Below are 13,589 nucleotides of genomic sequence, written 5' to 3'. Positions count from 1 at the left end.
TGCCTTTTGCCATTTGAGTTGATGGTACCAACCTGGGACATTGTCTGTATTATTTCAATGACATTGGTGTAGCTGGTTCCAGTGAAAGTTAGCTTAGCTGTAGCATTAAAATCCTTTTTTTCTATGCTGAGGTAGAGTTTGCCTTTTACTTCACTCATGTCAGAGTTTACCTTTTAAAGTTCCCAAAGAGAGAGAGAGAGAGAGATATGAATATTGTGCTCATATTCTTGTCACAGTATATTATGTTATGGTCCTCAAGACCTTAGACAGATCTAACTTGTCAATTTCACTTATGTTCACATTGTAGAAGACAGGTACAAAATAGTATATACTGAGTAACATGCATAAGAAATTTGTTTGTTTGTATGTGACCAGTTATTTCAGGAGTAACAGTGTTCTGCATTTGACTTCACTGCCACAGGTTGACCGGAGAGTTGTGAAGCCTCCCTCCTTGGAGATCTTCAAAAGCTGCCTCGGGTCTTCTCTATGTATAGTGAGTGTATGAAGGACAGCTGCTACTACTGCTAAAGCAACACAAACTTTAAGAAGTTTTAAAGCAACCGAAAAGTTTTAAAGCAACCCAATTTTAGCAACCCAAATCAGCTAGGAAGTGACAGTAAACAAGTGCCTTCCTGAAATGATTAGATCCTGAAATCAGTGATTTCAGGTACCTTCTGAGTTTCTATAGAAAGAGACCATTAGATTTGTACTTAAGAAAACGAAGTATTCTGATACATTGGACCAAGTTCTCTCTTCTGCAGCTTGTATAAACCTGGAGTAATTTCACTGAGTCTGTTGGAGGTGCTCTGGATTCATGCTAGTGCAACTTAGTTGACAGGTCTAATCAAAGTACAGCAAAAGATCTATGGTTTATTACCTGAAGGAAGAAGGGGAGTCCCAGTTGATGGAGAAGTGATATTGAATGCTTCACCTCTGCCATGAATTCAAATAAACCATAGAGCTCAAAGCTGGTATCAACATCCATATCCATGGTTATATCTTTGTCATCATACTGTACTTCACATGTAGTCTTGGTTTTGTTTTCTAAATAGCAATAACAAAATAGTGTCATTTTGAAGGGCTCATTTTCAAGGAATTTCAGTAGTCTGTATAAAATTAATCCATCCTGCTTTTGGATTGAGACACTCAACATGAAGAGGTCATCCATTTGTGACAACATAAGCTGCAGCCTGTGGGTTCGAGGAGCGAAGCAAAATTCAGAGGTTTTTGGATGTCCTTGAACTTATCCAGTCTTAAGAGAACATGTACCCGTGAACCTGTATTAAGTGACAAGTCAGTTCCCAACAGTAATGTGTTTTTGTGACTAGAGTCAACTAGCTTATATAGCCAACTGGCACATAGCCACTCCATCTAGTGAAGAGCTCTGAGCTGTTTTTATCTCCAGTGACTGAGTTCCAGCTACACAAGGAACAACACTACTCAAACAGCACAACTTAAGACCTTTCTTCCATTTTGCTACCAGCTTTTAGTATTTGAAAAAGGAGAAAATACAGACTGCTAAGAAATAAAAATAAGATGAGAGATATGAAATCTCAAAAATCTTTAGGAGAAAATGAATCATAGACATGAAAGTAAACATACAGTCACCACTGGTGGCTGTCCCAAAAGCCTTTTGCTGTTGCTTCTTTTTTTCAGAATGGCTAACAACAGTATTGATCCAGTGCCTGCTGGCCTCAATAATTCCTACTTCTTGGCGCTCTATGGTTTTATTTACACAGTTGCCACCACCACAAATATTCTCCTGTGTGGGCAGTGGAGTTACTTGATCAGAAAGAAAATCACCAGCTGAGGAAAACACAGTTAGGATTTACATCAAGGCATGTTTTAAGGACAGACTGGTTTATTCAGGATGGTTCTGTCAACAAATAGAAGCCATTTGTAATTATTTTCAAAAACTGCCTAAAATTACACTGGAATTCACATTTTTGTGCTCTGTAGAAGTTTCTTTGTGTGATCTGGAAAATGAAGTTTCTTATTTTATGCAGCTAAGTATCCTGGGGATCACGAGTTTTACCAGGTGTTGTACCCTGTGAGATGTTTCCCGTAATTAAAAAAAGCAAATGCAATATAACTAAAAACAGATGTAGTTTAAGAATGACAATTTTATTCACTTACTAAAAAATAAAAAAATAAAAAGAACACATTAACACCCAAAAAATAATAGGCCCTTTTTTTTTATGTAGAAAACATTAATCAGTTTGTATCTGTTGAAGAAATAGTTGAAACATCCTCAAAGAGCTATTATTGAACAAGAATGCCACAAGGAACAGCAGGAACCTACCTGATATCTTTAAACTGAGAATCAAGCTGATTGCCCTAGGGTAGCCAGATGCCTGTAGCACCTCGTTATTATGTACACTCTGGCAAAAGATATCCATTTGGTGACCAACATAGTAAGAGTTTGTTATGTATGTGATTGATGTTTCTCCAGCTGCAATATGCATATATCTTTCCTGAGTAGCATTTATTCCTTGAAAAAACACATCTACCTAAAAAATAACATGTAGATATATTTTTGAATTACCATTTAAATGTCATTTAATTTTAAAACAGAAGAACAAATGGAAGTGAAAAGTCTCTTTAGTCTATACTTATTTTAAAAATCTATCCATTAGCAGAAAAAAATCTTATCCTTTCGTTAATCATCTATGACTTTCCCATAGCAAATCTGTTCAACTGAATGAGTTTCGAATCACTTAAGTCTCATTTATTCATCTCAAATTCTCATTAGTTCTCTTTTATCCCACAAAAACATGAAAAACATGACTCCTGTTATATAAAGGATCTTTGATCCATGCATACTGCCAATGTTTACCACAGAGTAGGTGCTCCAGTACTTCCCTGAAAGAGTACTTAAATAATTATTTCTTTAAGTATTACATTCCTATTAACAAAATCAGGAGCAATATTCCAATTCACAATGCAATGTGCTGATGCCATACTGCCGTTGATGTGCAATGTTCATAAAACACATTGTACTAACACTGATCAGAATGGAATAACTTGGTCCAGAAATTAGTTAATAAATTTTCTATTTCAGTAGCCCAGATTTTAGCCATCCATATTATTAAATATCAGAAAGTCTCATCTTACAAAATTGTAATTCTCATTTTAGCCATGATCTATACATTACAATAAAGGACAATAATTTTATTTATTTATATATTTATTTGAAACTACCTGTATAGATTTTGGGATTATGGCTTGTATCAGCCATGGCCAAGTATGCTTGAAATTTCCTGTTACATTGGTACTTGTTTCAGACTCCTGGATATGCCCTTCAAGAACTGTCAAGTGAGCACCATAACGCACTTTAATACTCAATCTCTTGATCACTTTCAGGTTCAAAATAGCCTGCAAGCAACAATGGTAATTTGTGAAAACACAGCTTTGTAAAATGCAAAGTTCATGTTAGTCAGGTTTCCATTTTTGGTTTAGGTAGCATCATCTCAAAGACGTGTAAATAAAAATTCATATCATTTTGCAACACAGACTAGTTAGAAATATTGAAGAAAGCTACCTGTTATTTTTAAATTTAAGATTTTAACAAGTATTCTCCAGCATGGCCATGCCTTAACCCTATTCAAGCAGTTATGTGATTAATAAAGCTTTAGTGTTGTGCTGTAGGCTCGTGTATCTCAAATATAAAAATATGTCAGATAATCAGTGGCTGGAAGGAAAATACCATTTGGAATGTAAACCTTGAAGTTGTTATTAGTTACTCAACTCTGTCTAGTCTATACATGGCACACTGCAGCTCTATCAGACAGACAAGGCATATGCTAAAATTCACTGCCCTCCTCAGGTAGGGAGTGCTGCAAGCTCACCTGTGGCTTGGGTTGTTCATAGATTGGGAACAAGCCTCCAAGCTCTTATTCCTATTAAAAGTTCGGGTCCAACAAGCTGTTCTTCCAGCCCCTCAAGAACAAAGTGAGCTTTTGGACTCCCCTGCTATTTGACTTCCACAGCTACTGCTTCTATGTTTTGACCTGATTCCAGGCTAGGTGCGTGTCTCCTCTGTCAGTGTCTGATAACTCACCTGCAACTCAATCCTCTCTTCTACCTGCAAAGCCTTCAGTGCCTCTATGTTATGAGTAAGTTTGTAGTTCAGAGACACTACACCCAACTTCTGGACAAGGCTCAGTTCTTCTCTAATCTGTTATGCACAAAAAACATATAACAAAAGTTAACCGTGGTGCACCTTTGACATTGACACTGCCCTGATTATTTCTAATTATTCTACTAATTACACATTAGAGTAAAATTACAAAAATGTAAGGTGATGAATTGTCTAATTTTTTTATGTCACTTCATTGTACTGCAATAGGGAGTATGAGGCATCTAGTGCTGATGCATGAAAATAAAGGTTTGCTGTGGTTTAAGTTGGCAGGCAGCTAAGCACCACGCAGCTGTTTGGTCACTTCCCCTCAGTGGGACGGGGGTAGAATTGAACAAGGTGAAAGCACAAGAACTTGTGGATTGACATAAGAACAGTTTAATAAGACTGAATATATATATATATATATATATATATATATATATATATATATATATATTAAAAATTAAGTGGTGCACAATGCAATTGCTCACCACTAGCCAAACAATGCCCAGCCTGTCTGCGAGCAGTGGCAATCCCCTGGCCAAGTCCCCCCGTGTTACTGCTGAGCATGAGGCCACATGGTGTGAGACATCCCTTGGCCAGTTTGGGTCACCTGTCCTGGCTGGGTCCCCTCCCAGCTCGTTGTGGACCCCCAGCCTCCTTGCTGGTAGGGCAGTACAAGAAACAGAGAAGGCCTTGGCTCTGTGTTAGCACCGCTCAGCAACAGCTAAACCAGCCACATGTTATCAACATTACTTCCATCCAAAATCCAAAACACAGCACCATACCAGCTACTATGAAGAAAATTAACTCTAGCCAAACTGAAAGCAGGACATACAGTTTACAAATGGGAATCATGGATCACTGCTGAAGTCAAATTTATTGCTAAAACAGATGGCACAGGAGTGGTTGAAAGACAGTGGCTTCATTTAAGACCTTTAAAACTGAACCAGCCCCTGGAGAGTATTCCTAGGAGAGCCTCAAGCACAGCTATTTCAAGTGGAAAAGTGATTTCTACCATACCAATCAGCTCATGCTAACCTCTATTTCACAGCTTCCTAACACGGAGAAGATACTCGCTTGTTGTTCACACAGAAATAAGTCAGTCCTCTATAGAAGTAACAATTTTTTTTCTGATATTACATCAACTAACGTCCTCATAGGAATTCCAATGTCAGCAGCTTTTTGAATGTTATGGGTTAGCACGACATCCAGCTCTTGTCTTTCCAGTTAAAATTTCACAACATATATAGAAAAATATGTGTAGATTCCAAAACTTGCTGCCATATGTAGTTCAAAACAGGAATTTAGTATATTTGTCTGTCCTACACTCAGCATTAATTAAAGCTAATTGCACTGAAATTAAGGAATTTACACTGGTTGGGGATGGGGGGGGAGGGAGGAGAGAGGGAATAGAAAAAAAGCCTGACAGACAGTATAAAAAACAGTTTTCAATTACAAGACAAAAAGTGCAAATGTCATTTCATGTCAAAAACTTCCACTCTCATGTCAAAAACTTCCACTAGCAATCTGTTTCTCTACAGCACAAAATACCCCGGAATTACCAGTTATGGCAAGCAAGAGAATGATCAAAAGGAATTTCATGTATTTCTCTCTGCATGTACTCCTCTCTCCTGCACTGGTGACAAGAGAAGCCAAACAATTGTCAACAAGAAAGCAAGAGATTCACAGCCTTTCTTGTGTTGTCTTACTGAAGAAACAAACAGCAGTGTGTCATTTAATCATTGCCTTTTATTTTGCACTGTGAATCACAGTGATTGCTCTATAAATCACAGCCTTTTTGTTTTTGTTTGTTTGTTTTTTCTTGTGCATTGCTGTGTATTTCCATTATGAATGAGGAGTGTTAATACTGGGAGGACCTGTTGTATATCTGGAGTGTGATCAGCACCTGTGTTTTTGCATGTTGTATCATATTTGATGCACAATACAATGAATACCAAATAGTATAATATAAAGAAATATATGCAGACAAAGAACATAATAAGGAAATGTTTCAGAAAGTATCACAGCTTGTATCATATTATCCTATGTATTTTACTGTATATTACAGGTGTCAAATTTCTGAAGATTTAATTTTTATTCTGGCATTTGTTACTAAAGCTTGTCTATTTGTTCCCAATAAAATAGTTTAGAGTATGTCATCCAGTACTTTGCACATACAATCTAATAGTCTTCAGGACACTTACATCAGTGATGTTTAGTATAAGGAGTACTTGTAATTTAATTTCATCAACAATGATGAAGGTCTGTGAATCTAGGTTCACTTTATCCATTAAAATATAGCCTGAACCATCAATTTTTACTGGTGCTCCAAGATCCTGTAGAAGTAAAATGAACAAAGAAATAATAATTAAAAAAAAAAAATACACACTAAACAAAACACCAGAATTCACCCCTTTTATGCTTACCCACAGGTGTTATGCACCTGAGAGTTTTTATTCCTTTTAAGTAATCATAATAGCACCTAGCTCTAAATCTAGCACATCAGGTAGTATACACATCCACTTTTTTCTTTTTTCTTCTGAAGACGTTAGACATATTTTCGATAAGAGTTACCATAAATAGGATACAGGACAACCTGACAGATCTTCCTACTTGAGTGAAGTGTCAATTGATTTCCTACGCATTGCTCAAAGGACAAAAAGCTTCCATAAATCCAGTGAAACCATACAGTTTACATAGGTTGATTACAACAGCTTTGTTTTCAGGAGAGGGCAGGTAAATCTCATCTTTATATGTTCCATTTTTCCCTGATGTGCATATTCAATCCACGGCTCATTCTGTGTTAACATCTCACTAAAACTTTCCCCACACACAATTCTGTCCCTTCCATTTCCTGGCTGTGCAGCACTAATTGGTGGGGTCTGTGAGAGGCCTAGTACAACAATGCAATTATTTCAAACAGCAATATGAATATTCAGTCTGAAGATTCAGTGCTCAATCTAGCTACACTTAAAACTGCTACTTCAGGAAATCCTGCTGCAGAATTTCTCCCCCTCCACCTTCCTACAACAGTCTAGTCTGAGAAAACAAACTAATAAGTAAGAACTGAGGGAAGAAGTGCCACTTTTTCACACCTCCATCAAAAGGCAGAATGGGCTCAGCATGCCACACTAACTTGCTGAGAAAGGTCACAGCACTCTGCCTTTCTTCACCTAGGGAGCTTTGAAACTTGCCTCACTGCCCAGCTCTCTTAGCACCTTCCAGGCACCAGCACTTTAACTCCTTCTGAGATGAGGACTCCCAGTATGTCTGATGCCTGCCAGGTGGATTATCCCCAGGATGGGGCTTACCTTCCTTTGTTTCGTACAGCAATGAGACTGTATTGCAAAGGATGGACAACATTTCAAATGTGTGATATGAAGTCATTCCACAGATCTCCAGTTTTCATTACATATGTCTACCAGCTAAATATTTTCAACAAAGAAACTACTACTTTCTTATACTACTGTTGCTGTTTAGAGCCTATAGTGAGATTCTCACCACACTCAGAAGTTTAATCTCATTAACGAAGCAGAAGGTGTGATGTGGCAGTGCTAGTCAGGCACTCTAAATGGTAAGATTCAGCTCAGGGGTAACTGTATGGTCAGCTTTTCAAGAATTACCACAGAAAATGTCTCACCAGGGAAGTCCAAAACAGATTGTTCAAAATGTCATTGTTGGTTTTCAACCAAAATTCCCCTCAAATATTCCTCAATCAAGGTCTCCCAGGAAATTGCAACTGCTGTTTAATGCTGTGGTTTTTTTTTCCACTCTGTGTGTCCTACACAATGTTTTTCATACATTCATACATTTTCATACATTACACATCAGTTTGCTAAAAAATTCAATTTCCTGTAAAGCTGAATGAAAATTTTATGACGTTAAGATTATTTATTTAAATCATATTTTCATTTTGTTTCCCAGTTTACTTGATATATTTTTAAACTACTATAGAGATTTGTTGTCAAACTGCTGTGAAATTACAATCACAGATGAAACCAAGGACAACTTTGAATACTCATTCTCTCAAGATTAAAATCTAGCAGATTTCTCAGCCATCCTTTTAGAAAAATACACCAGAGCTAGTACAAGCAAGTTCATTGACCATAGGCACTGTTTCCTGTAAAATTTGGCTTAAACCTTTTAAAGGCATTCTACTGTGAATGATTGGTTCCAAAAGTAAAATGTTACATTAAGAGAATGTTTTTTGTTTTGGTTTGTTTTTGGTTTGGTTTGGTTTGGTTTTTGCTACCACTGAAATCATTAGACTGTTTTCTTTTTAGTAGGTGCAAAGATTCTGGTTTAGCAGCATAAAATAAAGAGTAATACAAAAATTCCTTCCTATACCTGAATTGTTTGGCATTTATTTTCTATAGACATTTTCCACTGAAGCTTCTTTTCAGTGAGGAAGTCCCTATTCATTTGAATCTTACAAGAACCTGATTTCACTCCCAAGCTGATCTGATAGTTTAACTGTTTTCGTGAGGTTACGGACAGCTTATTTTCCCTTGGGACATCTTTCAGTTGAGAGAGATCATGCCTGAACTGAATTTCCAGTGTGATCTTTGGTCTGCACTCTGCTCTTACTTCAAGATGGGCAGTCTTGCCTTCTGTCTCAAGGACACAGAGAAGTTCTGCTTGGCACTTGTCTTTCTGAACAGATGCTGTAAGCCATGACTGAGTTGGAATACTAAGATCCTACCAAGATTAAAAAAATAATAAAAATAAAAAAATAAAAAAAAATCCCCTTGATTATACATACACATTGAGATGAGTAAATTTTGATTAATTTTTCTTTTCCCTACAGCACAAAAGGAAGGAGATCTTATGCTACAAAATCAGAGACAAAGCCTGCAATCCCTGCACTGCTGCTTTTCTCACTCCCAATGATAAGGTGACTATTTGGCCTGAATAAAGTCTGAGGGAAGATTTTTGGACTGCCCTGCAAAATTTACAAATTCTTTCTTTATACAAAATTTTACACATTTACAAAAATGCAAAATGCCACTTTCTTCAGAGTAGCAAGGTTTATTGACCATCCTCTGCTTCATTCAGACCAGACCAATCTCAATTTTCAGAACACATTAACACCCACAAAATAATAGGCCTAAAATATATTCTTGCATCTGGCATTCCAAGATTTTGTTTTATTTTTTGATACTAAAGCTTCAGGTTTGTCCTATGTAACATCCCAAATGAAACATTTCAACTCATTTTTCTGAAATATTTGCAAAGATACTGAAAACTCTACTGTTTTTAATATTTTAAGTGGTTTATATTCCCTCTTCATGACTATGAAAATACTATGATAAACACATTCCCATCATTTTTATTTTAATCTTGCTACTTTGCAGCTGAGAAAGTTAAAACTGAGGAGCTAAAAGCAAAACATAAATGCCTATGAACATCTGGAAATAACCCCCAATCTCACAATAGTCTTTCTTCCTAATTCAGTCAGTGATGCTGGATATGAAAACCAAGGAAATTTCACAACTTCTACTATGATAAAAAAAGAGAGAATAGAGAAAACATTTCTCTGACAAATGGTTCAAACTAAAATTGCTGTTCAGCCTGCCAGGACAACAAGCAATAAAGACACTGAAATAATCTTAGCTTACAGAGAACAGCTACAAACAACAGGATCCCTTAGATACCTTTTTGCCTAATGCAGTAAGACAGATATGTCTTTAAAGTAGTTTTCCAACATTCACTGTTGTTTTAGCTAAATCTCTATGTGGCCCTCATTTGATCCCAAGTCTCTTGTTAAAAGCCTCCAAGAGCTACCTGCAGAAGCTGACATTCTGTTTCCAGTGTCCATTCAGCTTTATTCTGTATACAGAGATCTCCTCTAGCCTTAAGTTTGCATTTGCCAGCCTGCAGCAACAAAATGCCCCCAGTGGTGGACTCTGTGGAAGCAGAGAACAGGACAGAGTTTTCAAAAGGCAGCCCAAGTTGACTCGTCCAGAGTACTGAAAGCCTGAGCATCCCTTGGAAGGCATATTTGTTTTTGCAGGAAGTATCCATCTGCACATCAACTGTTTTGCCATCATACTGGAGGTTCATCAACAAGTCAATATTGCAGGTGTTCTTTTGAAATGAGCCCCCAAAGGCTACAGCATGTGGCAGTCCCATTCTCTGCAACAGAAAAGATGACACTATTTAAAGCAAATAAATTAAAAAAACTGTCCTACTAATTAATCAGAAAGCATTTCTTCTTTCTGAACCGATATGCTTTTGGAAAGGACCATACAAGACAGCTGTTTTCACAGAGAAATCAGAAATTACCCCCAAAATAAACGGAATGGAAAAAAAAAAAATAAAGCTAAAACATCCTTTTAAGAAATACTGTAGAAGGAAAAGTTCATAACCCCAAAGAAATCCTCCAGAATTTTAAGTACACGATTTTCATTAGATTTCAAAACAAGAGTTTATTCTAATTAAAAAGCTACAATTAAGCAACTATTTTATTGCAACAGCAATAACATCTGCCATTGTACTACCCTAAATTCTCAACTTTAAATACACTCCCTCACTCACACTCGGTGCTGTACCAGAACTACTTTAATGACCAAAACTGTCATTAAAGATACTCCTGTATCAGGAGAGAGTTCTCTGTAATTCCTGATAGTTTGAAATAGAGCGGTTATAACACCATACAGAAAACAATTGATGCTTACCTCTAGGCTGACACACTTGTTTGTAAAAGTAAGTAATTCTATTTCTGTTTCATTGCATTCAGGCTCACTTCTCCATCAGCTTTGAAACTGCAAGGCCCGAAGATGACATCAAGCATCCCCTTATATTTGTCACTTCTGATAGCTGACACTTTCATTTGATTCTCTTTGGAAATACCCAGAGATTGAAGCTGAGGCAAGGAATGCTGGAAGTCAATTTCCAAATGAGGCTGGATGTTAGTGCTGGCATGAAGTTGCAGGCAGGCAAACATGTCATTAAAGGAAATGTGTCCAAAGATGATGACACTAAAGTCGCTGGTAATCATCGACCCATTCAGTGAAACCCTTGTTGGATTCTGAAAAATTACAGAAAAAAATGTTGTCAAATTTGTTTTCCTGTCAGGTCATATATTTTTTTAAAAGGTACATGTTACTAAAAGAGAACTATTTCCCTACTACCCTGCCAACATATTGGTACTCACCCTACATATTCATAAGTACCTAAACAAATGGAGAAAAGGCCAAAAACCTTTAGTTAGAGTTCCACAATAACAATAACAGAAAGAAAAGAAACGAAAAAAAAGAAAAGAAAAGAAACGAAAAAAAAGAAAAGAAAAGAAAAGAAAAGAAAAGAAAAGAAAAGAAAAGAAAAGAAAAGAAAAGAAAAGAAAAGAAAAGAAAAGAAAAGAAAAGAAAAGAAAAGAAAAGAAAAGAAAAGAAAAGAAAAGAAAAGGAGAGAAAAAAAGCCTGTTCAAACATTTATTAGTATGAGAAAAACCATCTACTATTGTTTTTGTTATAATTACTTCTGTTTTTACTATAAACAAATACAGCTCTAGCAATGTGAGAATGTGTTCTATTTCCCCAGACCTCAGCAGGAATGAGTAGTGCTATGTAGATGGGACCCATGTTACATGAGGGCAGAATTGAAATGCATTTGTCTTTTTTTGCCATTAGAAGAAACATGGCAATCTCCATCACTATGATTACTATCTTTATAGAGACAAACAGTCTTATATAACATCAGTCGCAGGAGACATTTTTAACACATTCTTAAGAAAATGTCAGATTATAAAGTGTATCTTTTTGTAACAGTTCAAGTATCATAGGGACTTTCACAAATAAATTATTAGTAAGAAAGAGCAGAAAGAGTAAGAAGTAAACTATGAAATCCTCAGCTTGTGTCTCCTATGCTCCCTTGTTCCTTTCATTTCAGCTTGGCTGCTCAACAACAGAGTAAAACCAAATATGCTGCATTCCGCAAGAGTGCATGAAACTGAGTGCAACCCTCCCCATGGACTTACTCGGTTTTTGATGGACAAGTAATCTGATCTGTATGAACCTGTCAATATTAAGGAACTAAGAATATCTTAATGCGTGTGCCAAACTTCCAGCTACAGTTCTACATCTCTGACACCTTCCAGCATTTAGATTCCCTTTCTGGTAGTTACAAGAAGATGTAGTTGACAGCAGAGTTTATGAATGAATCCAGTACCTCAAAATGGTGAAATGCAATCTCTCCATTGCAAAGGCCAGAAACCTGTTTGTTAGATTCTCCGCTGCAAGTAACCTGTTGGCATATCAACAAAGCACATTCAGAGCATGGAGAAAAGCAGAGAGAACTAAAATACAAAGGAGTGAGGAAAAAGACAGCTTTCAGAATAAAAAGCATGAATATGTTAAAGCATAGCTTTAAGATTAAAGTTTTTAAATCTCCAAAAAGAAACAGTTTAGTGGATCTAAGGAAAAACACACCTTTAGTTTTACATTATCATACCAAAATATTATCGGTATAGATAAAGACAGAAATATATCTTCAAGCAATAGGAAACCACTGCTGGCTAGACTGAACTATTTTTTAGTACTCTGACTTTCAATTTTAGCAGGAGATTGTGGTATTTCTTATCTGCAGCATGGGAAGTAGCACCGTCACAAATAGATGTTCAGTGTTCCAAATGCAGAAAGTGAGTTCCTTGGGAAGCGCTGTTGGCTGTGTGAAAACTACTGCTATTATTATTCATTCTGCCATCACCACCTGACAGCACCTGACATTCTGACAGAACCACCACACCCACAGTCAAGTGATCCACCTGAAAACTCTGCTTTATCAAGATGGGGCTGCATATAACTGGCCTTGGGCAAGCACTCTTTTAGATATATGCCCATTCTGATTTCATTACATTAATACTTTTGTCATCCACCACATTTTACTTAGCAGCAAAAGGCATGTTTTCAAACAACTCTTAAGCTTTCTGTGGTGGCTTTGTTTGACAAAATTCACCCTCTCTTCTGACCTGCTAGCTTGTTCTCACGACACAAATTCAAATAGTTGACACACAACAGAAAGCTAGATCAAATACACCACATAGCAGGATGTCTGCTTACCTGTAGTATACACGGAACAATGTTAATCAGTCCTCCCACATCGTGATGAAGCGAAAGAGAAATTTCCATGGCACTGCCAGTGGTTTTCATCTCTATTTCAGTTTTGAGCTGTTCTGTCTCTATGGTGGTCGTTATCAATGCAGCAATCTTTGTGGTGAAATTCTAAGCACAAAAGAAACCAAATCATGGGAAGAAACAAATTACATCCCAGCAACAATTGGCAAAGGCTGAGTCTGTTTCATGATGCTTAAACATGATAGCCTGTGTCAGGGCAGCAGCACCGGCAAAATACTAGTACAAATTCTTGAACACGGTTTCATTTCAAAGAGAGATTTTCCTGTCATACTACACCTTCTGAATGCTGTGTGCCAATGATACCTTCAGGCTTTAAAACATACTGAGAGCAT

General features: G+C 36.9%; 1 protein-coding gene across 1 annotated transcript in view; it reads right to left on the bottom strand.

Moving 5' to 3' along the window:
- Positions 1-13,589, bottom strand: part of LOC137864973 (uncharacterized) — a 97,389-nt gene that overhangs the window by 30,276 nt on the left and 53,524 nt on the right. Inside the window, 5 exon segments of the mRNA XM_068699630.1 lie at positions 33-173; positions 848-1,044; positions 2,303-2,510; positions 3,202-3,432; positions 4,061-4,177. Coding sequence (XP_068555731.1) covers positions 33-173; positions 848-1,044; positions 2,303-2,510; positions 3,202-3,432; positions 4,061-4,177 — 894 coding nt within the window.

Source organism: Anas acuta, chromosome 15 (genome assembly GCF_963932015.1).
Source record: "Anas acuta chromosome 15, bAnaAcu1.1, whole genome shotgun sequence".
Taxonomy (NCBI): domain Eukaryota; kingdom Metazoa; phylum Chordata; class Aves; order Anseriformes; family Anatidae; genus Anas; species Anas acuta.
Note: the sequence above shows the minus strand (reverse complement) of the source record. Positions and strands in the feature narration are given on the sequence as shown.